This window comes from Canis lupus, chromosome 17 (genome assembly GCF_011100685.1).
Source record: "Canis lupus familiaris isolate Mischka breed German Shepherd chromosome 17, alternate assembly UU_Cfam_GSD_1.0, whole genome shotgun sequence".
NCBI classification, from domain to species: domain Eukaryota; kingdom Metazoa; phylum Chordata; class Mammalia; order Carnivora; family Canidae; genus Canis; species Canis lupus.
The window spans coordinates 38,094,718-38,119,569 of record NC_049238.1 but is presented as its reverse complement, the minus strand read 5'-3'; the positions used below and the strand labels follow the sequence as shown (position 1 = coordinate 38,119,569).

Here is a 24,852-nt window from a genome sequence, read left to right as displayed (position 1 = left end):
CCTAATATTGGCATAGCATAACTAAAGTATCTGTTATGAGCCAGGTACTGAATCAGATAGAGAGGACACACAGATGACAGACTGTGATTTTTCTCTTGAAGCCCAGTCTTGTTTCTTTCTATAATCCTTTTTCCTCCATGCACCAGAACATTGGAAAATATATACTGGCATATAGCGTGCGTTTTAATATCACTAAACTCTACTTAGAATGCTCTTTCTTGTCCTCTGACCCTGCTGGTTAAAATCATATGTGTCCTTTAGGATTTGATTCAAAGACTCTTTCCTCCTTTTAGTTTTTCCTTAGCTTCCTAAGTTGGGGAAGATGTCTTTGATTTTGTAGCCCTTTATACCTCTTAGAAGTTTAATGGTTTCTTAGGTACTAGTCATCTGTATGTTTATCTCTCCTGTTCCCCTAAACAGTAAGCTCTTAGTGGATGGTTAACCTTATCCTCACCCAGTGTTGGTCACAAGGGGGCCGCCTGGTAAATGTTTGTTGAGTTGTGTGGAATGTGGACACAAATATGGGGTTATTGGTGGCCCTTTGCTTAGACTCTCTGGACTGTAGGGTTTCCAGTTCCCTCGCCCATTGGTGTTCCATTGTGATGACCACTTCTACATCTGGACGGATGGAAAATTTGGTGATTTACAAAAGCTAAATCCTTTGGGTAGCCGCTCTGAACTCAGATCTGCCTATCTCTGGGAGTATAGCCACCCAGGATGGGTTACCAGGCAGGGCCATGTTCTCCTGAAGGTCTGTAGCTCCCTTTGTTCTCTTTGGAGCCTGGCTTTGTTTTTTTCTTTTTTAAAAGATTTATTTATTTATTACTGAGAGACACAGACAGAGAGAGGCAGAGACTCAGGCAGAGGGAGAAGCAGGCTCCCTGCAGGGAGCCTGATGAGGGAGGGACTCAATCCCTGATCCTGGGATCGTGACCTGTGCGGAAGGCAGGCGCCCAACCACTGAGCCACCCAGGCGTCCCTGGCTTTGTTTTTTGACTGGCTTAGCTTGAAGAGGTTGGTGACTAGTGACTCCAGTTGATCAGCAGAAGTAGTATTTCCAAGTGAACCTCAACACAGTGAGTGAAGTTCCAGTGTTGCATGTATGACATGTGATTTAGTATTACCCATCAGAAGGGGCCTGCTTCTCCAGCAGAGCTTGTTTGGCAGCTGTCTACTATTGGGCCACCTCACAGGCAGCCTTTGGCTGTCTCTGTTTTGTTTTGGCGAGGACACTGATTCCTGGGCCAGTCATTTGACTCCAAGGTAGGAGGCCCTTATGGGTGAAGAGCTTTGGGCCTGGCAGGTCCCTGCAATTTCCTGGCCTCCTCCAGAAGCCAAGGAAAGAGCCTCACATTGAGCCTGTCTGACTCACCAAAGTTCATCTGTGTGCTTCCTGCCTGCTGGGAGTTTGTGAGTGACATGAGTGTTGATAAAGAGGATTCTGGCAGTTGGATTACTATAGAGCTAGAGCTATGGGCTTCAGGTCAGGTGTGAGAGTCAGGTCGAGCCTACGTAGGCAATGGTAAATTAAGTAATTTTCTCATTACTTGAAGATGTTTACATATTCAGATATTCAGCTGTTTTGAACATTTTGACATATCATTCACTTGTCTGGAAGGCCTTGCTGTGGAGGTCTGCCCAGGTAGCTAAATGATGACTAGATGCATTCATTGCCTTCTTGAGAGCATCACTGAAGATGGAATTCTGACCTAGAACAAGTTCTGCTCTGAGGCTCCTTGGTATTTTTGTTGACTAGGGAACTATGAGCTAGTCAAAGTGATTTCCATCAGCTTTCAAACAGAGGCTGATGGGTGAAGACCCCTGTAGGTAGGGGAGGCCCAGTTAGAAGTGCTTCAGTTGCTGGAATATTAGCATTTGATTTATTTTTTGTAGCTCCCTCCACATTTGGTCGTTTTTTCTAATCTTTCATAGTTTGAGATGTAGTCTTTGAGAAGGACCATAGAAGGTATGGGCCCAGGGGCTGGCATTGGATACCCTGTGGCCTTTGTCCTCTGGGAAGTGAGGGGTGTTGGCTGTAGCTCTGGGTTTGGCCCGAGTTGCCTCCAGGACTTTTCTTCCTCCTACAAAATATTAAAAAACAAAATTCCACTGAGTAAATTTTAAAGATCTATTGGTTTTATTCAGTGATTCATGAATCAGGCAGCATCCAACCTAGCCCAGAGTGGAGTGCCAAGGAGCTGTACAAAATGAAAGACTTATAGCCAGAAGGGGCAGGCACTAAGAAGTTGTACTAGGCATGAAAGCAGGTTGGTTATTACAAGGTCACTTTCTTTATAGGGGACGGCAGGGGTCTCTCAGGCAGATAACCTAGCTAGTGCTGATTGGACAAGTCTTAATGGCTTAAGATTTCATTTTGTGAGCAGCCAAAAATCTAATTAAGTCATGTCTTGGTTTGGTGACCTGGGGCTTAGCCTAAGTGACTCCATGTTGGGACTTTTTGTTTTGTTTTTTTTTAACACTTCCTGTTTTGTATCAGGCAAAAGATTTGCCTTACTTACAGTGTGCAGTTTAAGCTGGCTTTACAAAAATGGTCTGTAGGTGAGTACTGGCCAACCCCAGGGGCAGTCAGAAAGGAAGAGCCCCACAAAAAACACAGAGCCTAGGTACACCTTAAGAGTGAAAAGCAGAGTTTTCTAGCTTCAATGACTTTTCACATAAGTTTAATATCTAGAAGACAAGGGACTGACCACAGGCACTGTCAGGCTGGTGGTATCACAGGGAAGCCTCGGGGACATCAAGCCCACCATCTAGAGCCTCCCTGAAATCAGCAGAAGGTGGAGAGCCTGAAGTAACATTTAAAGTTACCTTTTCAATTAGAAGACAAACCATGAGAAACCCAAAACTCTGGGAAACAAAGGGGGAGGGGAGTGATGGGCATTTGATGGCAAATCAAATATGTTGGCAAATTGAATTTAAATTAAAAAATTTTTTTTAAGTTACCTTTTCTTTAGGGCGGTGCAGTCTGGCCAGCTCCAGGGAACCAGAGGGGGTACCATAGGACCAGCCAAGAGGGTCCTTGGCTTCACACAGGATCAAAGCCAAATTTGAGCTGGTAGGAAGTAAAAGCAGAGTTTGAATACCATGAGTGATAGAGTATGGCAGACGAGTGTCTGGAGATTCAGTAAGGAAAGGAGAAAGTCTTGTCTTTTCTTGGAGGCTGGGGTTTTTAATTGAGGGCAGTGGCCTCAGTGTATGTGCCTCTCAGGCGTCCAGGAACTGGTCAAAACAAGGTTGAGTGCTCAGGTGTCCTTTATAAGTCACTTATGCCCTGGAGCCAGGGCCTTGTCTGGAGTCTGTGGTCTTGGAAAACCCTTTGTGATGACCCCGCCCAGTCACTCCTTAGATGTTATCTGTTGTTCTGGAAGACTCTAAAGATATCATTAACTCCTTGACTTTACGAGATATGTTATCTGTACCATAAGGTATGTTTAGGGTGGTGGTGCAGGTCCTAGCAAGAATAGAATCATGAAAAAAAGCAGTTTTTTTTTTTCGTGGAGTCTCTTCACTTTCCCTGTCTCAGGGGAATGGCAGAGGGTTTGAAATACCAGACCACATTAGCATCTGACCAGTTGATGTCAGAAGGTCCCCCATTTTGCAAAAGCCTGCCTCAGAATATGGGAAGAGGGTGAGGCTTAGTTAGGATTATGAGAAATAGTCTTTATCTGCAGTAGGGAAATGTGTAAGGGAGTATTTATGAGTACAAAGGTCAAGAAGCAGGCATCACACTACTGAGCCTGCCATTTTAAGAAAGGGGGAAAGTCCCTAAGAACAGACTAGGAACCGCCAAAGTCAGTTAGACCACAAACAGCAAAAGTGTCAGGGTAGTACAATTAGGAACTAATGTGGAGCTCACTCAGTTCCTAAGCAACTTCCTGCCTGCCAGTCTAAGGCAAAAGAGCTAAAAACCAAAGCAGCAGCTACTATTTAATTCAGCACCTACCAAGAAGATTTATAAATGTTAATATGAGTTAATATGAGTCAGATCTTACCACAACCCCTTGTGACCTCAGGACCAGTTATCCCCACTTTAAAGATTATTTATTTATTTATTATCTATGTATCGATCTATCTATTTATTTATTTTAAAGATTTATTTCTTTATTCATGAGAGACACACAGAGAGAGTCAGACATAGGCAGAGGGAGAAGCAGGCTCATCTCAGGGAGCCCAATGTGGACTCCATCCCAGACTCCAGGATCATGCCCTGAGCCAAAGGCAGACACTCAAGTGCCGAGGCACCGCACCCAGGTGTCCCAAGATTTACTTATTTATTTATTTATTTATTTATTTATTTATTTATTTATTTATTTATTTATTTATTTGAGAGAGAGTGTGCATCTGCATGATGGGGATGGGTGGGGGAGAAGCAGACTCCCGTTGAGCAGGACCCTGAGATCATGACCTGAGCTGAGTCTGATGCTTAACCCACTGAGCCACTCAGGTGTGCCTCCCCACTTTAAAGAAGTATTCGGCCCTAGAAGGAAACATTTAAGACTTGGAAATGAAGAAAAGAGATTCTTGGATATCCTTTCATTGGAGTGCTGCTTCCTGAAGGTGTTTTGTGTACCTTAGCCTCCAGTAGTCTATTTACAATCCTAGAGAGAGACTTGAATTTGTAGAACACTCTTAATGCAAATAGTTTCTGTCAATTGAAATGCAAATTAATTGTTTTATGAGATTCAACAGATTACTCCAAAGATCTTGTAAATTCATTTGAACATTTCCTGACTGCATATGAATTTATGGTTCTTGGGTTTTCCCTGTGAACAGATTGTAACAGTTTCATGATTTTTTTTTTTTTTTTTTAATAATTTAGCAATATCAGTTACCCGCCTACACAACCTCACTTTGAATAAGCAACTTCGGGAAGTTCAGCATGCTGAAATATTTCATGTCAAATTTCTTAGAGTTCCAGCAGCTGATTAAACACTCATTTGGCAAGGGGAAACCTATCATAGTGAGATTTTCTTTTGTTATAAACAGGACAGCAGGCTCCAAATTGAGTCACTTGTGCTAAGCTCATGTCACTAAAGAGGAGACTTAATTACTGTTTCAACTCTCCCAGAAATGGAATGTTAAATTAGTCAGAAATTGTCTGATCAGCATTAGTTAGGTAATCTGCCTGAGAGGCCCCTGCCATCCCCTGAAGAAAAGTAACATGGCAATAACCAGTCTGCTTTTCTGCCTGCTATGACTTCCTTGTTCATACTTCCTCTGGCTATAAAAGTTTTTTCATTTTGTATAGTTCCTTAGAGCTCCTTTCTGTCTGCTAGATTGGATACTGCCCAATTTGCTCAAATAAACTTAAAATTTTTAATGTGCTTCAGTTTATCTTTTTAACAGGAGGAAATGGTGATACTAGGGTCAGACATAAAGGGAGGAGTGTGCTGCTGATAAATCACCTTGGGCACTAGGATAAAGGACAGCTCTGAAGTGGTCTGTTCAGTGCTTATGTTTCTGTAAAACGGGCATAGTACCTACTTTGTACTGATGTTGGTGAATTGATCCAGAAAGGGGGCTAAAGAGGGAGTAAAATACAGTATTAATGAGTTTTGGGTTTCTCTCTCTCTCTCTTTTTTTTGGCAGAATAACCAAGTACTAGGAATTGGAAGTGGCTCTACAATTGTTCATGCTGTGCAGCGAATAGGTATGCCCTTGGTCAGTCCACTGGATGTTTTGTGTGGGGTGGTGGGAGTGGGGATGGAGAGGAGGGGGAGGAGATGGGGCACAGATTTGGCACCTGCCCAACTCTGCTCATCTCTGAGGGGTATTTTTGGCTTCTTCAACCAACATTAGGGGATGCCTGACTTTTTGTACTCTGCTCATTTGGAGGGTGGGAGCTGATTTAAGATGAGGTCTCAACAGTATTTTAATACTCATCAGTGGTCCTATGTGGGACCCTGGGGTCCCTGAGGCAAGCTTTCTAAAGCCTTTGGGTTCCTCAGGTCATCTCAGATAGACAGATTGAGCTCAGAGCAGGCTTGCCCTGTCCGTGACCCTGGTGTGGATTTGAGGCATCTGAAGTTGGTGGCTGGTTCTTGCAGGTGCTGACTTCCGTTCTGATTAGGGTGTCTCTGAGCTTAGGAAAGGTTCAGGAATTATCAGTCCCTATGGCTGCTCAACAGGTTTTACTACCCTGCTTTGTTTGTTAAAACAGAGCTCAGAGGAGAGGCTTGCCTGACTGCTGATTGCTTCTAGGTGCCAAGGGGCAGTGCTCAGGAGACAAAGTCCAGGAACACTGTGTCTTTAAAAGAGTGTTTATGGTGCTGGCGTGAGGGCTTCTGGAATTCTTCTCACTGGCTTAACCTGGGCTTTAGTGTTGCATACCCTTCTCCCTTAGCAGTGAGGGTGTGGAGGATTTTAGGGCACAGGGATTACTGTGGGTCTCATAGTAGTGCCTTCTGAACCTCCCATGATGCAGACCTAATGATTAAAAAGACTTAACATTTTAATAAGATAGTTATTTCCTTAAGACAACCCCCCCCCCCCCAGCAAAGTACAAACCCAAAATGAATAAGTAAACCTTGTTTAACCACCCTTTGGGGCCTACACATGATTATATTTTTTACTAAATGTAAAAGTAAAGTACTCTTTTTCTGTGAAAGGCATTATAAGGAAATAGTTAAGACTGGAGCTAGACTGGGGGATCATAGCTCAGCTCTGCCACCTATTAGCCATGTAACTACCTGGTGACTGGAATTTGTGTCTCAGTTTCCTCATCTGTAAAATGGGTATAATAATAGCAACTTACCTTTGGGTTGTTAAGATTAAGAGTTTACATGTACAAAGGTCTTTGAACATTGCCAGGCATGTTATAGTAGCAAACATGACACTGCTCTTGTTGCAGTTAGTATTTATGCCTGAGCTATCTAGTGTCCCTGTCCTGTGTACTCCATGTTTGTTTGCCAGCATTTTCACCAAGGCTGGGGACCCAGAATAAAAGGCAGCTGTCAAAAAAAAAAAAAAAAAAAAAAAGCAGCTGTCAGTGGGGGATAAACCTTTCCTTTTCTCTTGGATTGAGCAAATGTGCATGTGACAAGAAACGTAAAGTGAGGAGAGTGAAAAGCCACCAACAAGTCTTTTGTCTCTACAGCTGAAAGAGTGAAACAAGAGAATCTGAACCTTGTCTGCATTCCCACCTCCTTCCAGGTAGGTCTTGCTTTCCATTCTGCATCTTGGCACTTGCTGCTGAATCTCCTGGGTCCCTGAGGACATGGAGGTGTGGCTTTGGGTTGTGCACCAGAGTTGTTTTAGGTGAGAGCCAGGAGCAGGAAAGCAGCTGATTTACTGAGGATTGCTCTTCAGAAGTGTGGCTTTGGATGCAATATTTCAGTGTATTCTGTGTGTTAGACACAGTATAGTGTATGGAGAGTTTTAAAACTCTTTGCTGGTTGGACATTTGCTCCAATATCTGGAAACTGCATGCTTTTCTTGCTACTTAAAAAATTCTTTTTCAACTTGGTGGGATAATTCTCTACTGAATGGATGAATGAATGGAAGATGGGTGTTTGCTTAATTTTTACATCCTTGCTTTCCCAGTTCACACACGGCCCTCTCTCCCAACGTTCCAGTATAGTCACCTTTTGTTGAGGCGTTACTCAGTGTGTGCAGAATTGTGATCAGCAGACTATGGCCGAGCCATGTAGTATACTGTGATTACTCCTTCTTACCTGCCCATTAATTTCGTTTTCCTGAAAGTAAGTGTTGCCTTTGTTTTTGTGTTTTTTTTTGTTTTTTGTTTTTTGTTTTTTTTTACTTGCTTGGTTGTCTATACACTCCTTACTAATTCCACCCCAGACTCTCTTACCCAGATGGGAAACTCTCACTTCTTTCAGATACTTCTTTCTGGGTATTCCACTGCACCCATTTCATTTTGGCCAAGCCTCTGGGTCATTGGGATTGGGAATGCTGTGGCAGTTGCACTTGGCTGTTGTCTTGGAGTCCCCCTTTGCAATCAGGAACTGTCTTTCTCTTCTTTTTTGGATTGTCCTGTCTCTTGGTCCTGTTTTTCCTCACTCACCCCTCCCTAACCTTTTGCTTTGTTTCCTTCAGTTTTGTTGAAGCACATCCTTCAGGTAGCTATCCAGGTGTGTGGTATGCAAATTGTGGGCATTTGGAAGTCTGAAAATGTCTTTATTCTACTCTTTCTTGAAGTTGGTTTTATGACTTAGAGAATTACATGTAAAGTCATTTCTGAGGAATTTTAAAGGCATATCTTTATTGTTTCTGTTATCTTCTGATTTTCACTTTGCTGTTGAGGAGCTTGATGACATTCTATTCTTGGTTCTTTGTGTGAAACCATTTTTTAAAATTTTATTTATTTGTTTTTAAAGCCCCAGTGTGGGGATTGAACTCAATGCTGAGGTCAAGACCTGAGATCAAGTGCACTACTTAACCCACTGTGCTACCCATGTGCCCCTGAAACCTATTTTTTTTTCCTCTCTCTGCACCTGTATACTCTTATATTATCTTTTCTTCATGTCCAGTATTCTGAAATTTCACCATACTGTGTCTTACTGTGGGTTTGTTTTTTATCCACTCTGCTAAGCACTTGCTGGGACATTTCATTCTGCAGATTCACACTCTTTGATTTGGGTGAGTTTTTTTCCATTATTGCTTTAATTTTCTTGCTTCTGTTTTTTTCTGGTCTTTCTAGGATGCTTGTTGTGTATCCTTGGTGCTTGTGGCCTATTACGTCCTATTATCTTTTAGCTTTGTCTTTTCTAAGCCTTCTATGGAGCTTATTTTACTCTTACGTTTAATTTCAAATAAAATCTACTTTTATTGTCTGAGGTTTTTTTAAAAAAATTGTTTAATGAGTTCAGCTTTCCCTTATCTCCATGAAGTTATTAATGGTGATTTTGTTTTTGTTGTAAGATTTTCTTCTTAAATATCTGTTTTCTCAAAGGTTTTTTTTTTAAGTTTGTTGGAATTATAATTTATATACTCTTTTTTGCATATAATTCATAATTTACTCTTTTTTGCATATAATTCAGAGCTTTGACAAACCAACGAAACACAGTCAAAATGTTGTTCGGTTGCCTTGGTCATTTCTTATTCTGGCCTTCTTTAGCTATTTGCTCATTTTGAAGACTGGTAGACTAAGAAGCTGATTAGAAATTAGCTCATAGGATGAAAGTGGTCTTTGTTTCAGACTCATCTGCTAGGCCCTCATGTTGGGGAACTCCTGATGTCAGATTATTTGTCTTCTGGCTGCTCAGTTTCTGAGAGAAGTCTGGTCAGCACCCCTTTGGAGGAGTATGCCTGGCTGCCTGTGTTCTGGGATCCAAGTAGGTGAAAAGGGCTAGAAGACATCTGCCATTTTTCTGGATATAATCTTGCTTTGAGTTTTTAGTGAAGTACCTGTGATAGTTGGGAAAGAAGAATCTACAATATTTTGCAATATCTTTGATGATGAGTGATGTTAAACATCTTTTCTTGTGTCTCTTAGCTGTCTGGATATCTTTGGGGAAATGCCTGTTCAATATTCACTCTTTTAAGCCTCTGAGTTTTGGGGTAGCTGCTGTGCAGTAAGAGCTTGCTGATAGAGTAATCTTGTCTTCAGCTATGCCTGTAGCCAGTCTTGAGTCCTGCTCTTTGACCTTCTCCAGAGAATAAACATGCTGCTTTGGGAGTAGTGGAGAGAGATACAGCAGGTTCTTCATACTCTTTGAGCCAGTATTCCCTCTTTTACTCCCACTGTCTGCTTCCTGAAGGTTGCAGTACCATGCAGCCCTGAACCTTTTGGGAGTTTCTGTGATATTTGTTTGGTTGTTTCTTAGCTTCTTGCAGTACTGCCTTAGGATTTGTCTTTTTCATTTTTGCTAGTTACCATTGTTTACAAGTGGTCCTGCTTTTAAAAGTTTGGTATGGTTTTCTCCTCTTTTTGTTTGTGTTTTAGAAAATTTCCTTTATTACAGTTTTAGAGAGGTTTTTGGGAAAAAGCTGAGCCAAAGAGAGGTTTTCAAATTGCTATCTTTAATTGGAGGTTTAATTCTGTGTTTTAAAAATAACATCCACCTTACCCACCTATATTTTATGGTGGTAAGTGATGACAATGTACTTAGACTGGAAAATGCTGGCCAGTTTCAGTAGATTCAGTGGAATCATTCACAATTCACAGGGCTTTTAAAAATTCACTTGTTCAGAGTTACTGTTTTGTTTTTTTCCCCCTCATACCCAAACTTATTTTGCATTAAGTTCAGCCAGATGGGGATCCCGGGGTGGCGCAGCGGTTTGGCGCCTGCCTTTGGCCCAGGGCGCGATCCTGGAGACCCGGGATCGAATCCCATGTCAGGCTCCCGGTGCATGGAGCCTGCTTCTCCCTCTGCCTGTGTTTCTGCCTCTCTCTCTCTCTCTGTGTGACTATCATAAATAAATAAAAAATTAAAAAAAAAAAAAGTTGAAGACTTTCAGGATTGCCAGATGCAATCTCCTGAAATGATTGAAAAAGTTAAATTTTTTTATGTTCTACTTTCTAAACAAATAAACCTATAGGGATTTAAAGGATTTTTTGGTAGATTTTTCCTTTAAAGTTAAAAGTTTTTGAAAGAGGACAATAGAAAAACGTATTTAAAAGCCAGATCTGGTCTGAGCCAAAAACAGTGTTTATTTTTTGCATCAGCCTTCAGTGCACCTCAATTAGATGATAGAAGGGAAAATACAGACTCTCAGATTTTATTGTGAAATTTATGAATAACAGAACTGCTGGTCTCTGCCACATGCCACTGTCCGTAGTCACTAGAGGCTTCTGGGGGCCCATTTGTGGGATTGCAGTGACAAGGCACTGGTTCCTGTCTTTTTTCTAAAAGCACAAGCTAGTCATTAGCTTTATTGCTCCCTGAACTTTTCTAGAGCTAGAAGAGGCAGACAGGGGTGTCTGCTCTATGCCCCCTAAGGAGATCCGTAACTTGTGAGCTCAGAGTATCTGGTACCCAGCAGATGCTAATCTTAGTTGAGCACCTGTGACTGCATTTGTGCTGACTGAGCCAGTGTTGGGTCAGTACCCCCACAATTGGGCTGTTGTGTTGAAGTTAGCATATTGGTTTCTTAGGACTGCCATAACAAGGTACCACAAACTGGGTGTGACCTAAAAAACAGAAATGTATTGTCTGTTGATTCTGAAGGCTAGCAGTCCAAAATCAAGGAGTCTGAGATCAAGAGGGACAACCTATGGGGTGCCTTTCTTCTATTTCCTGATGGTTTCCTGTCTGTTTTTGGCATTACTTGGCTTGTAGGTGCTTCATCCTGATCTTTGTTTTCATGTTTGCATGGTGTTCTCCCTGTGTTCACCTGTCTGTATCCAGATTTCCCCTTATAGGGACACCAGTGATATTGGATTAGGGCTCAGCCTAATGACTTTGTTTTACCTTGATTACATCTGTGAAGCCTTATCTCCAAATAAGCTCACATTCTGAAGTTCCTGGGGGTGATTAGGACTCCAACCTGTGTTTTGTTTTGTCTTTTTCCCTCCAGGGGAATAGGTCAGCCCATAACAGGAAGGATAATGCTCATGCCACTTGTGACTTGGACTTCTCTGTGTGTGCAGGACCACTCACAGGGGTCCTGTGCAAATTAAGGAGTCTAGTCAAAGCTGAGGAAAAGGGAAAGTTGTAGGACACAGATGGGAGCAGGTTAAAGGGTCCTACCCTGATGGGTCTTGAGGTCAATGTACAGGGTTCTCCATGTTGTAGATGGAGATGCAGCCTGTTTAGAGCAAGGGCAGATGCTGTCCTTGTGTTATTGCTTATTATCTGGGAAGTTGAGAATCCCAGGGCTTGCAGAAGTTGGGGCAGGGCCTCCCAGCCATACAAAATAGACAGCGCTTATCTACTGAGCTCTTCATGTGCCAGACTCTGGACAGGAACTGCAATGGGTAGCTGCTGGTCTGGTGAGGAGGCAGAGTACAGTTGGGCATAGTGATCGTTGAGGCTGTACTTACTGTTATAGGGCTATGAGGCTCCTCTACATGGGAGGTGTTAGTCACCACCTCTAGCATCCAGTGTGTGTCTGGCTCTTAGGCGTTCTGTATGTGTGTGTTGGATGAATTAATGCTCCATTTCTGTGTGTCATTATTGACAAATATATGGTAGGAAAGTGGAGTTAGTGTGCTTTTTAGAGGAAGGAGAGCCTGTGCGTTGCCCAGGGAATTGGGGAGGGCTTCCTGGAGAGGATGACATTTGAGTTGGACATGCAGGGCTGGGGAATGGGAGAAGGCAGTCCATTTCAGGTACTGGAGGAATGCCAAGATGTCAAAGAACTCCTTTTAAAATTGTCATCGTTAATAACATGTTATTGTATAAGATGACTTCAGTTCTGTTTACAAATGGGCCTGTCTTCACTGCTTCCTGCTGTTTCACTATTCCCTCTGTTTTTCTTCTCTTCTAATTCCCTTTTTAGTCCCTAGACAGGACAAGAAGGCAAGAGACTATTTCTGGTCTTCACCCTGTCCCTAACTTACCACTGTGACTTCTTTGGGCATCCATTTCTTCCTTAAAACAGGATTTGTACTAGGTGACTCCTAGAATGAACTCAGAACAATTGGTTATTTACCCAACTGCTGGCTCAAATGACACTAACTGCTGTATGGTAACAAGAGTATGTAAAATGTGCTCTCTCATACTCTGATTACAGGCTAGTTGGACAAATAAGACATCCTCATGAAACAGTAACATTGTCCATAATGCAGGCAGTCTTTGAACTTAGGAAATTTTTTTTTTAAAGATTTACTTATTTATTTATTCATGAGAGACACACAGAGAGAGGCAGAGACACAGGCAGAGGGAGAAGCAGGCTGCCTGCAAGGAGCCCGATGTGGGACTCCCATCCTGGATGCCAGGATCATGCCCTGAGCCGAAGGCAGATGCTCAGCCGCTGAGCCAGCCAGGCAACCCTGAACTTAGGAAATGTTAAATGAAAACGATCTATTTACACAGGATTTTTTCTTCAAATCCTGACATCCAGTTTTTATGTAATAAATCCAAGTGCAGTTTTAGTATTGTTTTTAAAGAACATAAAATAGGAAATCATAGTAAACATCAATCACATAGTTTTATTTGTGTGATAGATTATCACATTAAGTTATGTACAATTTGTATCATTTTTCTTTTTTAAAAAAATATTTATTTGAGAGAGCACACAGGCGAGTTGGGGAAGGGGCAGAAAGAGAGAGAGGGGGAGAAGCAGATGCCCTGCTGAGTGGGAAGCCCCACTGGGCGCTCAGTCCCAGATCATGACCTGAGCTGAAACTAAGAGCTGGATGCCCAACTGACTGAGCCACCCAGGTACCCTGTATCAGTTTTCTAATACCATCTGTATTCAATATCTGTTGCTATGGAACAAATTGGCCCAAATTTAGCAGCTTAAAACAACAAACATTTATTATCTCATAGTTTCCAAGGGTCAGGAATCTGGAGTGTTTTAGCTGGGTGGTTCTGGCTTCCAGTCTCTCCTGAGATCATAGTGAAGCTGTTGGCCATGGCTGTGGTCATCTCAAGACTCAACTGTGGTTCAAGGATTCATTCCAAGCTCAGTCACATTAGTGTTGCAGGCCTTAGTTCTTCACAGGCTGTTTGGTAGAGGGCTCTGTCGGTGTCTCTAGGATGTGACAGCTGGTTTCCTCTAGTATGTGTTAGATAAGAGAGGGGTCAGAGGGAAGAGGGAGGGTAGGATGGAAGGATCTTGCTACAGTATGCCACCCTTACATATGCCATGGCTTTCTTTATAAATTAATCTCAGAAGTATCTTGTATCACCTCTTCTGTGTACCATTGGTCACACAGACCAATCCTGGGACTTTGTGGATGTGGATTATCTAAAGGCATGAATAACAAGCAGTGGGGATGATCATCTTGGAGGTGCCTTCTAGACATTCCCATTGTTTTTATAGCTTCAGGGTCTGGAATTAGGATGATTTCTCCAGTACTACTTTTAGAGAAATCTAGGAACTGAGAAGTAATTCTGCAATACCATTTTTATTTTCTCTTTTCATTATATATTTCTCTTTAATAAGAACAAAATTGTGGTTTAAAAAACATTTGCTATTTTCAGTCAACATTTTATTTTAGCTTTTTATATGGAAAATTTCACATTTCGGAAAGGATAAAGAACAACATAATGAACTTTTATGTACTTATTGCCCAGTTTCAAAAATCACCAATTCATGGCCAGTTTTGTTTTCATCTATACACTATTCTCCACTACTGTGGTTATTTTGAAGCAAATCCCAGTCATAATTTCGTTATATGTATTTCATTATGTCTCTTTGAAAATTAGGGAGGCTTTTAAACATCTCAGTAATACCAAAAAATTTAACAATAATCTTTGGTAACATAAACACATAGTTTAAATTTCTCCTATTATCTAATCCTTTAAAAGTACTTTTTTTGGGTAGTATTTATTTATTCATGAGAGACACAGAGAAGGAGGCAGAGTCACTGGCAGAGGGACAAGCAGGCTCCCTGTGGGGAGCCTGATGCGGGACTTGATCTCAGGACCCTGGGACCATGACCTAAGCCTAAGGTAGACACTCAACCACTGAGCCACCCAGACGTCCCTAAAAGTATTTTTTATAGTTTGTTCAAATTAGGATCCTAGGAAGGCCTATATATTGCAAATTCCAGGCTCTATGTAGTTTTTTCTTAGAATCTTACAGTTTTGGATTTGAATATTGGCATTGTTCATTTCATCCATCCCCATCTTTTTATAGACAAGAAAAGTTGCCAAGGGTCATGTGGCTGGTTTGTTGAGATTAGAGCTGAGATTTTCTGATTTTTAATCTTGGGTGCTTTTCATTTTAAGCAGAAAATATTTTTAAGACATGCCTTTGAAAGAAAGTTTTCCACCCTTTGATACCTCTGCATATTATAGACTATGACATGGATACAGATCCTTATCACTTGGCTTTGGGTTGTCAACCTCCAAGGTTCAAGGTATATTTATTTCAGCTGTCAGTCCCACTCAGGGCCACATGGTGGTGGTAACCACTGCTCTCGCCTTTTGTCAGACCCTTTGAACTGTTAATATGAGGCATGTCTATAAAGTGAATCCTAGGACTGTCCCAGTGTGGTGTTCTCAATTTGCTGAGCTCATTTAGCCATTCTGGACATCCTGCCTTTGATACAGTCTGCTGAGTGTATATATTCTTTTGCTTATTTTCATTCAACATGGTAGCCTGGAAATCACTCTGTATCAATTCAGTTCTTATTTTAGGAAGATTTTTTGTTTTGTTTTGTTTTTTTGTTTTTGTTTTGTTTTTAAATACTCTATTACCATAAGCTTTAGGAGTCCATGACATTGTCTTAAATAGCAGGTCACAGAGAAGGAACTCTTAGCCTGGCATTGGGAGCCTTCACTGTGTGCTGTTTGCCTTCTTCTGGCTCCCAGGATGAATTAACTTAGTTTTGCCATTTATAGAGCTATATCTCCTACCTCTTAGTGGACCCAGTTGGATTTAGGAGGGAGCCTTGTTCAGGACTGTGTGTCAGACACTGAAATCCAAAAGAATGCTGAGAATCTTTGCCACGTGCTCAGAGTAAATGATTATGGTGCTTTTTCTTGTCTTCCACAGGCCCGTCAGCTCATCTTGCAATATGGCTTGACTCTCAGTGACCTGGACCGACACCCAGAGGTAAGAGAGGGTTGGGCTGCTGTGTCTTCATCCTTTCTTATGGCTGTCACTTGCTCATGGGCTCTGGATATCTTGTTGAGTCTAGGAGAAAGGTCAGTGAGTCATACTAGATTTTCTCCTGGGATTTTGAGTATTAAATTTGGCTAAGGTCACAAGAGGAGAGGTTGTTAGTTTCCAGTACATTCCCCGTGGTTTAACCCTGAGGGCTCAGTATGAGTGTAGTGAAGGGGGATTGGACAAACCCAGGGCTGGACCCAGAGCTTCCGGGGATCCTTATACAGAGGTATGAGTGAGCCAGCCCACGGAGTTTACCACTAGGTGGAGATAAGAAGTAATCATCTGAGGCAGCCATGGAATTTGCAAACAGATTATAATTAAGTGTTGTGGCAAAGATGGTTATTAAACACATGGGCAATTCAGAGGAAACTGAACTTGATGAGAGTGAGCAGCATATTAACAACTAGCTTTTACTGAGCCCTTCCTGTATACTAGCTAAGTACTATGTTTGTATTCAACTACTTAATATCTCCAGTAGTCTTGAGGGTGCATACCATCATTACCCCATTTTACAGGTGTGAAAAAGACAGAGAGGGCAAGTCATTTGTCAAAGCCACGCTTTCTGTAATTGGTAGAGCCTGAATATGAATTCAGATGCTTTTGGCTCTAGAGCAGTGCTACTAGGTTTTGTGGGGAGAGGTGAAGTTTGAGCAGAACTGTGAAGGCAGGGTGGCCATGGCAGGAGAGAGCATTCCAGAGAGGAGTAGATGAGAACCAGGGGCATTGGGCATATGTGGATAACCCCCAGGCTGGCTGGAGTGGTAAGGACCGAGTGAGTGGTATGCATTGGTGCATGGTGGGAGAGGAGAGGCTGGACTGGAAGAGTGGAAAGGGGTTATGGCAGCTTGAGAACCAGACTGCAGATGGGGACCCGATGGTCTACTAGTCTGTGTTGTCCTGGTACACGTGGGCCTTAGAGAGTTTAGTAAGAACCATGGGAAGGGCTCACTGGGGGATTTCTGTGGGCAGAGCCAGGGCAGAGTGTGAGTCAGTGTTCAGCACTGTGAGAAGAGTGGTTTGGGCTGAAGGTAGGCCTGGAACTCACACAAAGAAGGTTGCAGCCTTCCAGGCCCCAAGAGTTGCCATGATGTAGCCTGGCCCTGGGGTTAGCGCAGGGTGTGGAGAAGCAGTATAGCCTCTCTTTTCAGACAAAGAGCAGAATCTGAAAGCATGGAAACAAGGTGAAGCTGAAGCTTTGTGCACTTTATACTTGTGCCATGCCAGGCAGCTTAAACTGACTTGTACCCTGAGGTTTCTTCATACAGCTGCTTTAAATAACCATACTTAAGACTCCCACACTGTCTACTTGGAGTCCAGGAGTGTCACGAAATACTTAGCTTCCTTGATTTCAGATCTTGAAAGATGAATGAACCCACCTGCCCCTGACTGCTCCTGGGGTTGGTGGTAGAATTTCCTAATAGTGGGAGTGGGCATGCCCGGACAGGTGCTTTGGCGGGGTCATAGTCAGGGTGCCTCAGATAATTTCCAATTGCAGATCAAATGTGTGTCAGCTTTATAACTCTTCATTGGGTTTTCTCTCTGTGCTGGAAACTGCCTTTCTTTTTGCCACTTTAGCATGGAGACTTCTGAATCAGTGTTTCTCGGCCTTTTTTCTGTTGCCCCCCTCCAGTGAAATTTTAATACCACAGGTATACTGTGTATCTTTTCTGTACTTGGGGGTGATGTCACCCACATTGGGATTGTGTACTCTTAATAATTCTAGCTCATCCACAGAGATGCCTATCAATGAGAAAAGGGAGTGTAATGTGGGTAAGAACTAGACCCATGTGTGGCTTCCAGGCTCCATATTTAGTGGACCTTAGTGGAATAGCTTAACCTCTCAGAGCCTGTTTTTTGACTGATTAAATGGGAATAACTCTACCTAACTAATAGGGCTGCTGAGGATCTGATGAGTTATTACATGTTCAAGCTTTGCACAGAGCCTCCCCTCTAATGGCTCTCAGTAGTTTCTGTATCTTTCTTCTCTCCTCCCACAGATTGACCTCGCAATTGATGGTGCTGATGAAGTAGATGCTGATCTCAATCTCATCAAGGGTGGTGGGTGAGTGTTGTGGGGACTTTCTTGCTGAGGAGTATCTGCCAGTTAATCCTTAGCAAAGCAAGGTGGAAGACAGAATAAACAAATGGCCACTGTGATGTATGTGAGCTTGTCTTTTTTCTAGGAAGTTGATGGTTGTTAGAGCCAGTTTGGCATTTCTAGTTATGAGTAGCAGTCTGCTGACCAGGAACCTGGGTCTCTTCAGTGAGATTATTCATCTTACTGAGTTCTCTGTATCTGCATTCTTCTGCTGAATCAAATTTTAATAACTGTATGAATTAAACCAGATATATTGTTGGGGTAGATTATTAGGTCTGTGGGAATTAGTGTGTGATCTTTGCTTAAAGCTGCTCTTAACCTCTGTGAGCAGTTAGTTGTACATGTATTTATTCACTTGGAAAACATTTATTGAGTATTTCTTAAATGTTGATTTGGGGGTAGGGAATGGTGGATTGAAGAAGGCCAAGTCCTGCTCCGCTATTGTAATTAAGCAGACTGCAATGACACAACATGTTTAGAATCATACCGTACACTCTGCTTCATCACCCCAACTGTCAAATAGTAGATAGGAAAGGTTGTTCAAAGCTTGTCCTTCTTAAGTTATAGACCCTTCCATTCATGCCATGCTCAGATGACTTTTCCTTGAGCACAGATATATTTTAGATAGGAGTATGCCTGGCCTGACTGGGATCCATTTCTCCCAGACATAGGCTCATTTACCAGAAGCAACATGTCTTAGCTCAGGCTGCCTTAACAAAATGCTGTAGTCTGGGTGGCTTCAGCAACAAGTAATTTTTAAGAATTCTGGAGACTTCTGGCTTGAGTTGGCTGCCTTATTATCATTGTGCCCTCAGGGTGGAGAGAGAGCAAGTGAGCTCTCTGGTGTCTGTTCTGTTAAGGACATTAATCCTATCAGACCAGACTCCTCCACCCCTCCAAACACTTTTAACCATAATTACTTCTTAAAGTAATGTGCACTTGGGAGTTATGGCTTCAATATATGGAATTGGGAAGGACACAGTTTAGTCCATTGCCCAGCATGATGGAGTTGAGGATCTTTAAAAATTATAAATTCAATTTATCATTAAGTAGATTTGGGTTTCCTGTATCTGACCTTAGTTTTCAAATTGAGTTTGTGTCCGACCCTGTATTCACTTGCCTCTTCCCATCCCCAGAGGCTGTCTGACCCAAGAGAAAATTGTGGCCGGCTATGCCAGTCGCTTCATCGTGATCGCCGACTTCAGGTACAATGTTGAGTGTTCTGAGCTGTCCACTGGGGGCGGAGGTAGATCACACCCCAACCTCATCCCCATTTTATAGAGGAGGATAGAGAAATGGAGGGGCTGTCTGGCTTTCTGAGACTGATGGCTAAGACTGAGGGAGTGTCTTGAAGGATTTTGTTCCATTTTCATACTGAAGGTACATATTGCTATGTTTTGTGTCCATTGGAAGGAGGAGGAAATAGCTTGTCACTCTTGTGACAAGAGCATGTCCTCATATATCACTCATTTGATCCTTGTAGGAAGGACAGGCCCTGCCCACGGGCAGTGACTCAGCATGTTCTGCTTCCTCTGGACACATAAATGTGTTGTGCAGAGTCTCTGACCAGGCTCTCAGATTCTCCTTCAAGGAGTCTGGTAGATGGTGCTTATGCTGAGCATGTTAATTTAAAAAAAAATTGTATTGACTTACAAGATATTATTACTGTAGAAAGAACATAAATAATAAACACCTGGATAGCCACAAGCTAGTCATAACCAGTTTTAACATTTTTAAAAGTCATACTTATTTGAAATACCTAATTTCTTAACTAGTAAAACAGCTCAAACATTAGCAGCCCGGTGTGTTTCCCTGCTCTCTGCCCACTTACTACGTCTGAATTTGGTGTTTGTCTATACCATTGAGCTTATTTATATTTATTGTACTTTCTGACTTTCTTTCCAGGAAAGATTCAAAGAATCTCGGGGATCAGTGGCACAAGGGAATCCCCATTGAGGTCATCCCAATGGCCTATGTTCCTGTGAGCCGAGCTGTGACCCAGAAGTTTGGGGGCGTGATTGAACTTCGGATGGCTATCAACAAGGCAGTAAGTGGTCAGGGAGGTTTCTCAAGGGCATTCTAGCTTCTTGATGTGGTGTCCTCCTTTTTGTTTCAGTTAGGTCCCTCTGAGTATAGCCTGGGTAGTCAGCTTTTATTTATTTTTATTCAGATTATTGGTTTATTTTTAGAGTACTAGCTTTATTAGTTCCTATATTCAAACTCGTGTAGATGATATGACACTTAATGCAGTGCATATTCTCTGTACAAGTGAGGAATTGATTCTTTTTCTTGGTCCCTTGGGGTCTTATGGTCCTCAGGTGATTGGATCTTTGTACCTTGTGGTCTGGACCACCGTGCTTCCCAGTGGCTAAAAATGGCTTTGGGAGGCACCCCAGGGCAGGAAGTTTTCCAGGTTCCATGGTATAATTTTCCTTTTCTCCTCTTACTTCATTCTGTGACAAGAAGTAGAATTTCCTGGGGGATATGAACTCTTCCTTAGGAATACGCTTTGGAAACTTAGTGCAAATGTTTCTCTTCTACTTCTAAAGTGGGCTGCACAGAACTTTTTTTTCCTCTTACACTTAAATAAACAAGCAAAAGTAATAACCCAAAAGCTAACTGTATTTATAGACATGACTTTATAACAGGTTTAGAAGATACAGAAGAGAAAACAGATTATCTGTGACTTTACCCTGATGCATTTTTATGTTGATTTTTTTTTCCTAGCGTTTTTCTGATGTTTTAAAAATCAGTCCTAATTCTAGTGGTTATGCAGAGCTCTGGGTCTAGTTCCCTCTGTAGCTGAGAGGTTCGGAGGAGACTGTTGGAGAAGGGGGTTCTCTCTCATGGCTGGGGTGACTCCAGACAGGAACCCAGCATCCTGCCTTCTTGGGGCTCTTCACTGATCTCCCATCCCCTCACCTCCAACCTGCAGGAGCAGCCTAGTTTCCTTGCCTGTGACTGTAGTGCTCTGTCCACATTTGTGGTCCCAAATGCCTACTAGTGCCCAAAGCTGTGGAGGAATTTTGGGTTAATTATCTAAAACTACCCTCTGCTCTTTTTTGGAGCCCAGAACACGTCTCTGCTTCCTGTTTTGGTGGGACTGCCTGCGAGGTGAAGTGATGGGTGCAATAGCACTGCCTTATTTTTTACTGGGCACCTAATGTGAAGCAGTGAGAATGTCCATGTGGATAGTCTGCTTCTGTTGTTCTAGTTTTTCATTCTAGTAATAGCCAATTGGCTATTATTAGCCAATTAGTGAACCCGTCCTATGAGCCCTCACTGTGGTAAGTGCTTACCCCTATGGTTTATACATAAACTGCTTTCTCAAGTATGTATCATTATCCTCTTTTTGTAGTTGAGGAATCTGAGGCTCACAGAAGTTAATAGCTTCTCTGAGCCTCCTCTATACCTATGTGGCTTCAAGACTCAAATTTTGATGCCAGAGTTCCTGCTCATTACTTCTTCATAGCACTGCCTTCTAGAAAGCAGGAGGTGGGGTACTGGCTGGAGCAGGTTAATTAAGATACTTGTCTGTGGGCATCCCCTTCACTTTCTTGCCCCTCTCTCTGCCTACCTGTATTTATAACTTCTGTAAATGTGGAAAATCATACCTTCTAGGGTCCCGTGGTGACGGATAATGGGAATTTTATCCTGGACTGGAAGTTCGATCGGGTGCACAAGTGGAGTGAAGTAAACACAGCTATCAAAATGATCCCAGGTAAATGTGATCCCAGTAGTGTTCATTGAGAATAGACACCCAAGCACTTTGTAACTGTCCCCTGCCTCTGGCCATAGGAGGCACAGTGGGTGTGGGTTTTGTAAGACTTGGTTAGAAAGAAGAATTTCCTTTGTGCTATGCTTGGAGTTTCTGACTTCATGCCTTTGATTCCTCCCCAGCCCCCAATAGTTATTGCTTACCTAGCAGCTTTTGGTTGTGCATTTACAACCCATTTTAGTTGGGAGAGGCCTAGAGCTGATGGAGTATCAGAGGGGATTTGCCTTAAAATAAGCTCACCCTCTCTGCATAGAGCTTTCCCTTACAGAAGCTTAACTATAGCCTCTTTCATTTCAAGAAGTAGGCTGTCTTCTTGAGCAGTGGGGAATAATGACTGTTCACCCACACTCATTAGATATGTACCACAGGCCAGTGCCTGTGCCACATGTTACAGGAAATGCTCCATCTATAGAACTTGGAATCTGACTCGAGGAGAGTTCACATATACCTAGGGAGAGTGTGCATGGCTATGTAGAAGCCATACCTACAAATAAGATGGAATGCTAAATTTGCTAGAGAAATACCAAGAGTCTAGAGTGCATATAGGTTGCTTCCTTTGGAGAGTGTGTGAGAAAGTTAAGGAAGAGAGGTGGCTTTTGATCTATGCTTTGGCATAGTGTAATCTAGACATTGCATTAAGTGTTTAAAAATGTCTTATTTGATTGTCCAGTTGGATGAGATAGTTATAAAGGAGAACATGGATCATGGAAGATTACATGACTTGCCCAAGGGCTACAGTGCCAAGAGGGAGTCCTTATTTCCTTGAGTTGAGGAGGGGTGGTATGGCATGAACATTTGGGGTGGGAGAGCCTCTAATGCTAATAGTAGGGGTCTGGGGCCGTGGGTGAGGCTGGGTGGGCAGTGTAGAGGTGAGTCAGGCATCCAGGCCAGAGGAGGTATCAAAGGTCCATGCAAGGAGATTGGATGGAGGGAGCAGATGTGAGAGACATTAGTCTTACGATTTTGAGAGACAAAGACTGACTGGGAATAGTCCATGGCATAGAATATTCTTGGGCCAGAACAAGCTAATGGGGCAGGTAAGATCAGTTTAGCAGATTGTAGTGGCTAATAGTAAAAGAGCAGACTGCCTGATGGGGTTCCTAACCCAGCCTCACTCTGCCAGTGTGAATTTTGTGCAGTTATGTCTTTGTGACTCAGTTTCTTCCTCTGTGAAAGAAGCTAACACAAGTGCCTACTTCATAGGATTTTTGGATTAAATGAGTTAAAATGATGCCTAGCACATAAAGGAGTGTTTGTTGAATGAACACATCCCTAGGAAGAAAGGATAGTATTGTTAAATATGCTAGATTCTAAGTAATCCATGCTATTTAGGAATGAAAATGATGTGACTATATGCCATGTAATAAGCTAATTCTTCCAACCTTACTGTAAATTTAGTCTGCTCTTTTCCTTTGACTGACAGTCTTGGAGCAGATTTATTAAGCAAAAAAGAAGAGTTGTATTAGGCTTTTTCTCTCAGTACTCTCATTTAGTAGAAGTAATGAGCCAAGAGGGCAAGAGGAAGAGAAGATGTAGAGGTTACCATAAGCAGATGGAAACATTTGCCCCTAACGATAATGCAGATAGACCAGGGGATTGCATAGGAGCAGCTCACCAGTGGGGGCTTGATTTCTCTGGAGGTGGATTTCTTGCAATGCCCACTAGGTAGCTCTGTTGCTTCTGCTCAGATCAGAACCTTTCTTGGCTTATTGAGACATTGAGCTGTCCTTCATGAGGAAGTTTCTCCCGTATTTGCCCTCTGCCTCAGTAAGTAGAAGTAACCTACTTACTGAGAAGTTACTTATTTTTACTCAATTAAGTACAAGCCTAGAGAAGTTCAGAATCTTAGTAGGAGCTTCAACTGAAGAAAATGAAAAAGAGAGGCTAGAAGTTAAATCCTGCCACCAGAAGCATTGGTGTAATTTGTTGTTTCTCCTGTTCTCTCTCTTCTTTCCCTGTTCTGTCTGTTTTGATACTGCTGGACCAAAATCCAGGGAAGGGGAGCAGGGCAAGTTTCCCTGTCTGTCCCTGTCACCCTGCCCTTGCCCTGTGTACATTTGTGTGTCTGAAGACACTTACAGGACAGCTGTACTGGTGCCTGCCTAGTCACTTCCTCCCTTGGATATGCCCCTGGGTTCCACCCAGAGCACAGAGGCTCTGTAGAAGGGCCAAAGCTCATGGGTTCTTGGCCCCTTGCTCACAGTAAGCCACCTCTGTCTGCCCTTTCCACTACTGGGTGGGTCAGTAACCTGAAGATGGCGTGCCCTAAGATCAGACTTGGCTCCTGCCATTCATCTCTGCTCTTTCTCTGAAGCCTTTTCTGAATCTGGTTTGACTTTCTTTTGGATTGGGGGAAGCTGTCACCTTGCATTAACAGAATTTTTGAAAATGATGGGTCTTGTGTGTCCCCTGTGCTTCCTTTGGGAGACTTCAGTTGGTGCAGTGGTGTGCCAGAGCCCTATGTTTCTCAGCAGCTCCTTTCTCTGCTTCATGACTCTTTCTCAGTGATAGGTATTTTTTTTATGTATTGGGAACCTTGCTAAGTTTCAGTTTTATTTTTTTTATTTTTATTTTTTTAAATTTTTTATTTATTTATGATAGAGAGAGAGAGAGAGAGAGAGAGGCAGAGACACAGGCAGAGGGAGAAGCAGGCTCCATGCACCGGGAGCCCGACGTGGGATTCGATCCCGGGTCTCCAGGATCGCGCCCTGGGCCAAAGGCAGGCGCCAAACTGCTGCGCCACCCAGGGATCCCCCAAGTTTCAGTTTTAAAATCTTTTTTAGTTGATGTTCTTTAAGATTACAAGAGTAAATGGTGAAAAGTCTCTTCCTTCTTTCCTTCCATTTTTTCCCCTGTTAGATGGTGCTAAACTTGCCCTGCATGGATTGCACCAATTTACCCCTTTACTAGCAATTTTTCCTATACACTTGTCCATCAAACTTGTTTTCCTGATAGTTCGAACACCATTTTATTGGACATTTTACATGGCCTCTTTTGTAAAGTACCTCTTTAAGTCTTTGGCCCATTTTTCTATGAGGTGGTCTGTCTTATTGATTTGGAGAATTATTTATATATTTTGATGCGAGTCCTTCGTTAGATATATGCATTGCAAATATCTTCTAGCACTTTGTGGGAAAACCTCTAAGGCTGATAGTGTGATTGAAGATAACTGGGTGTGCAAATAGCCAAAGCAATCTTGAGAAAGAAGAGCAAGGCTGGAGGTATCACAATCCCAGATTTCAAAATATACAACAAAGCTGTAGTAATTGAA

The 24,852-nt window shown here is 42.5% G+C and overlaps 1 protein-coding gene and 1 long non-coding RNA gene across 4 annotated transcripts in view; one reads left to right on the top strand and one right to left on the bottom strand.

The window, feature by feature from the left end:
* RPIA (ribose 5-phosphate isomerase A) overlaps nucleotides 1–24,852 on the top strand; it is a 30,517-nt gene that overhangs the window by 2,726 nt on the left and 2,939 nt on the right. The window contains exons 2-8 of one of the 2 annotated variants that reach the window (XM_038561496.1): nucleotides 5,608–5,668; nucleotides 7,115–7,170; nucleotides 15,589–15,648; nucleotides 17,703–17,767; nucleotides 18,940–19,008; nucleotides 19,709–19,850; nucleotides 21,425–21,524. In XM_038561496.1, the coding sequence (XP_038417424.1) occupies nucleotides 5,608–5,668; nucleotides 7,115–7,170; nucleotides 15,589–15,648; nucleotides 17,703–17,767; nucleotides 18,940–19,008; nucleotides 19,709–19,850; nucleotides 21,425–21,524 (553 nt within the window). The remainder of the gene's footprint in view (nucleotides 1–5,607; nucleotides 5,669–7,114; nucleotides 7,171–15,588; nucleotides 15,649–17,702; nucleotides 17,768–18,939; nucleotides 19,009–19,708; nucleotides 19,851–21,424; nucleotides 21,525–24,852) is intronic. The other variant, XM_038561497.1, reaches the window with a different exon arrangement.
* LOC111090617 overlaps nucleotides 1,573–24,852 on the bottom strand; it is a 54,081-nt gene continuing 30,801 nt past the window's right edge. Inside the window, exons 3-5 of one of the 2 annotated variants that reach the window (XR_005372442.1) lie at nucleotides 15,450–15,729; nucleotides 2,962–3,070; nucleotides 1,573–2,081 (exon numbers count right to left, since the gene is read on the bottom strand). This is a non-coding gene — a long non-coding RNA (uncharacterized LOC111090617). The remainder of the gene's footprint in view (nucleotides 2,082–2,961; nucleotides 3,071–15,449; nucleotides 15,730–24,852) is intronic. The other variant, XR_005372443.1, reaches the window with a different exon arrangement.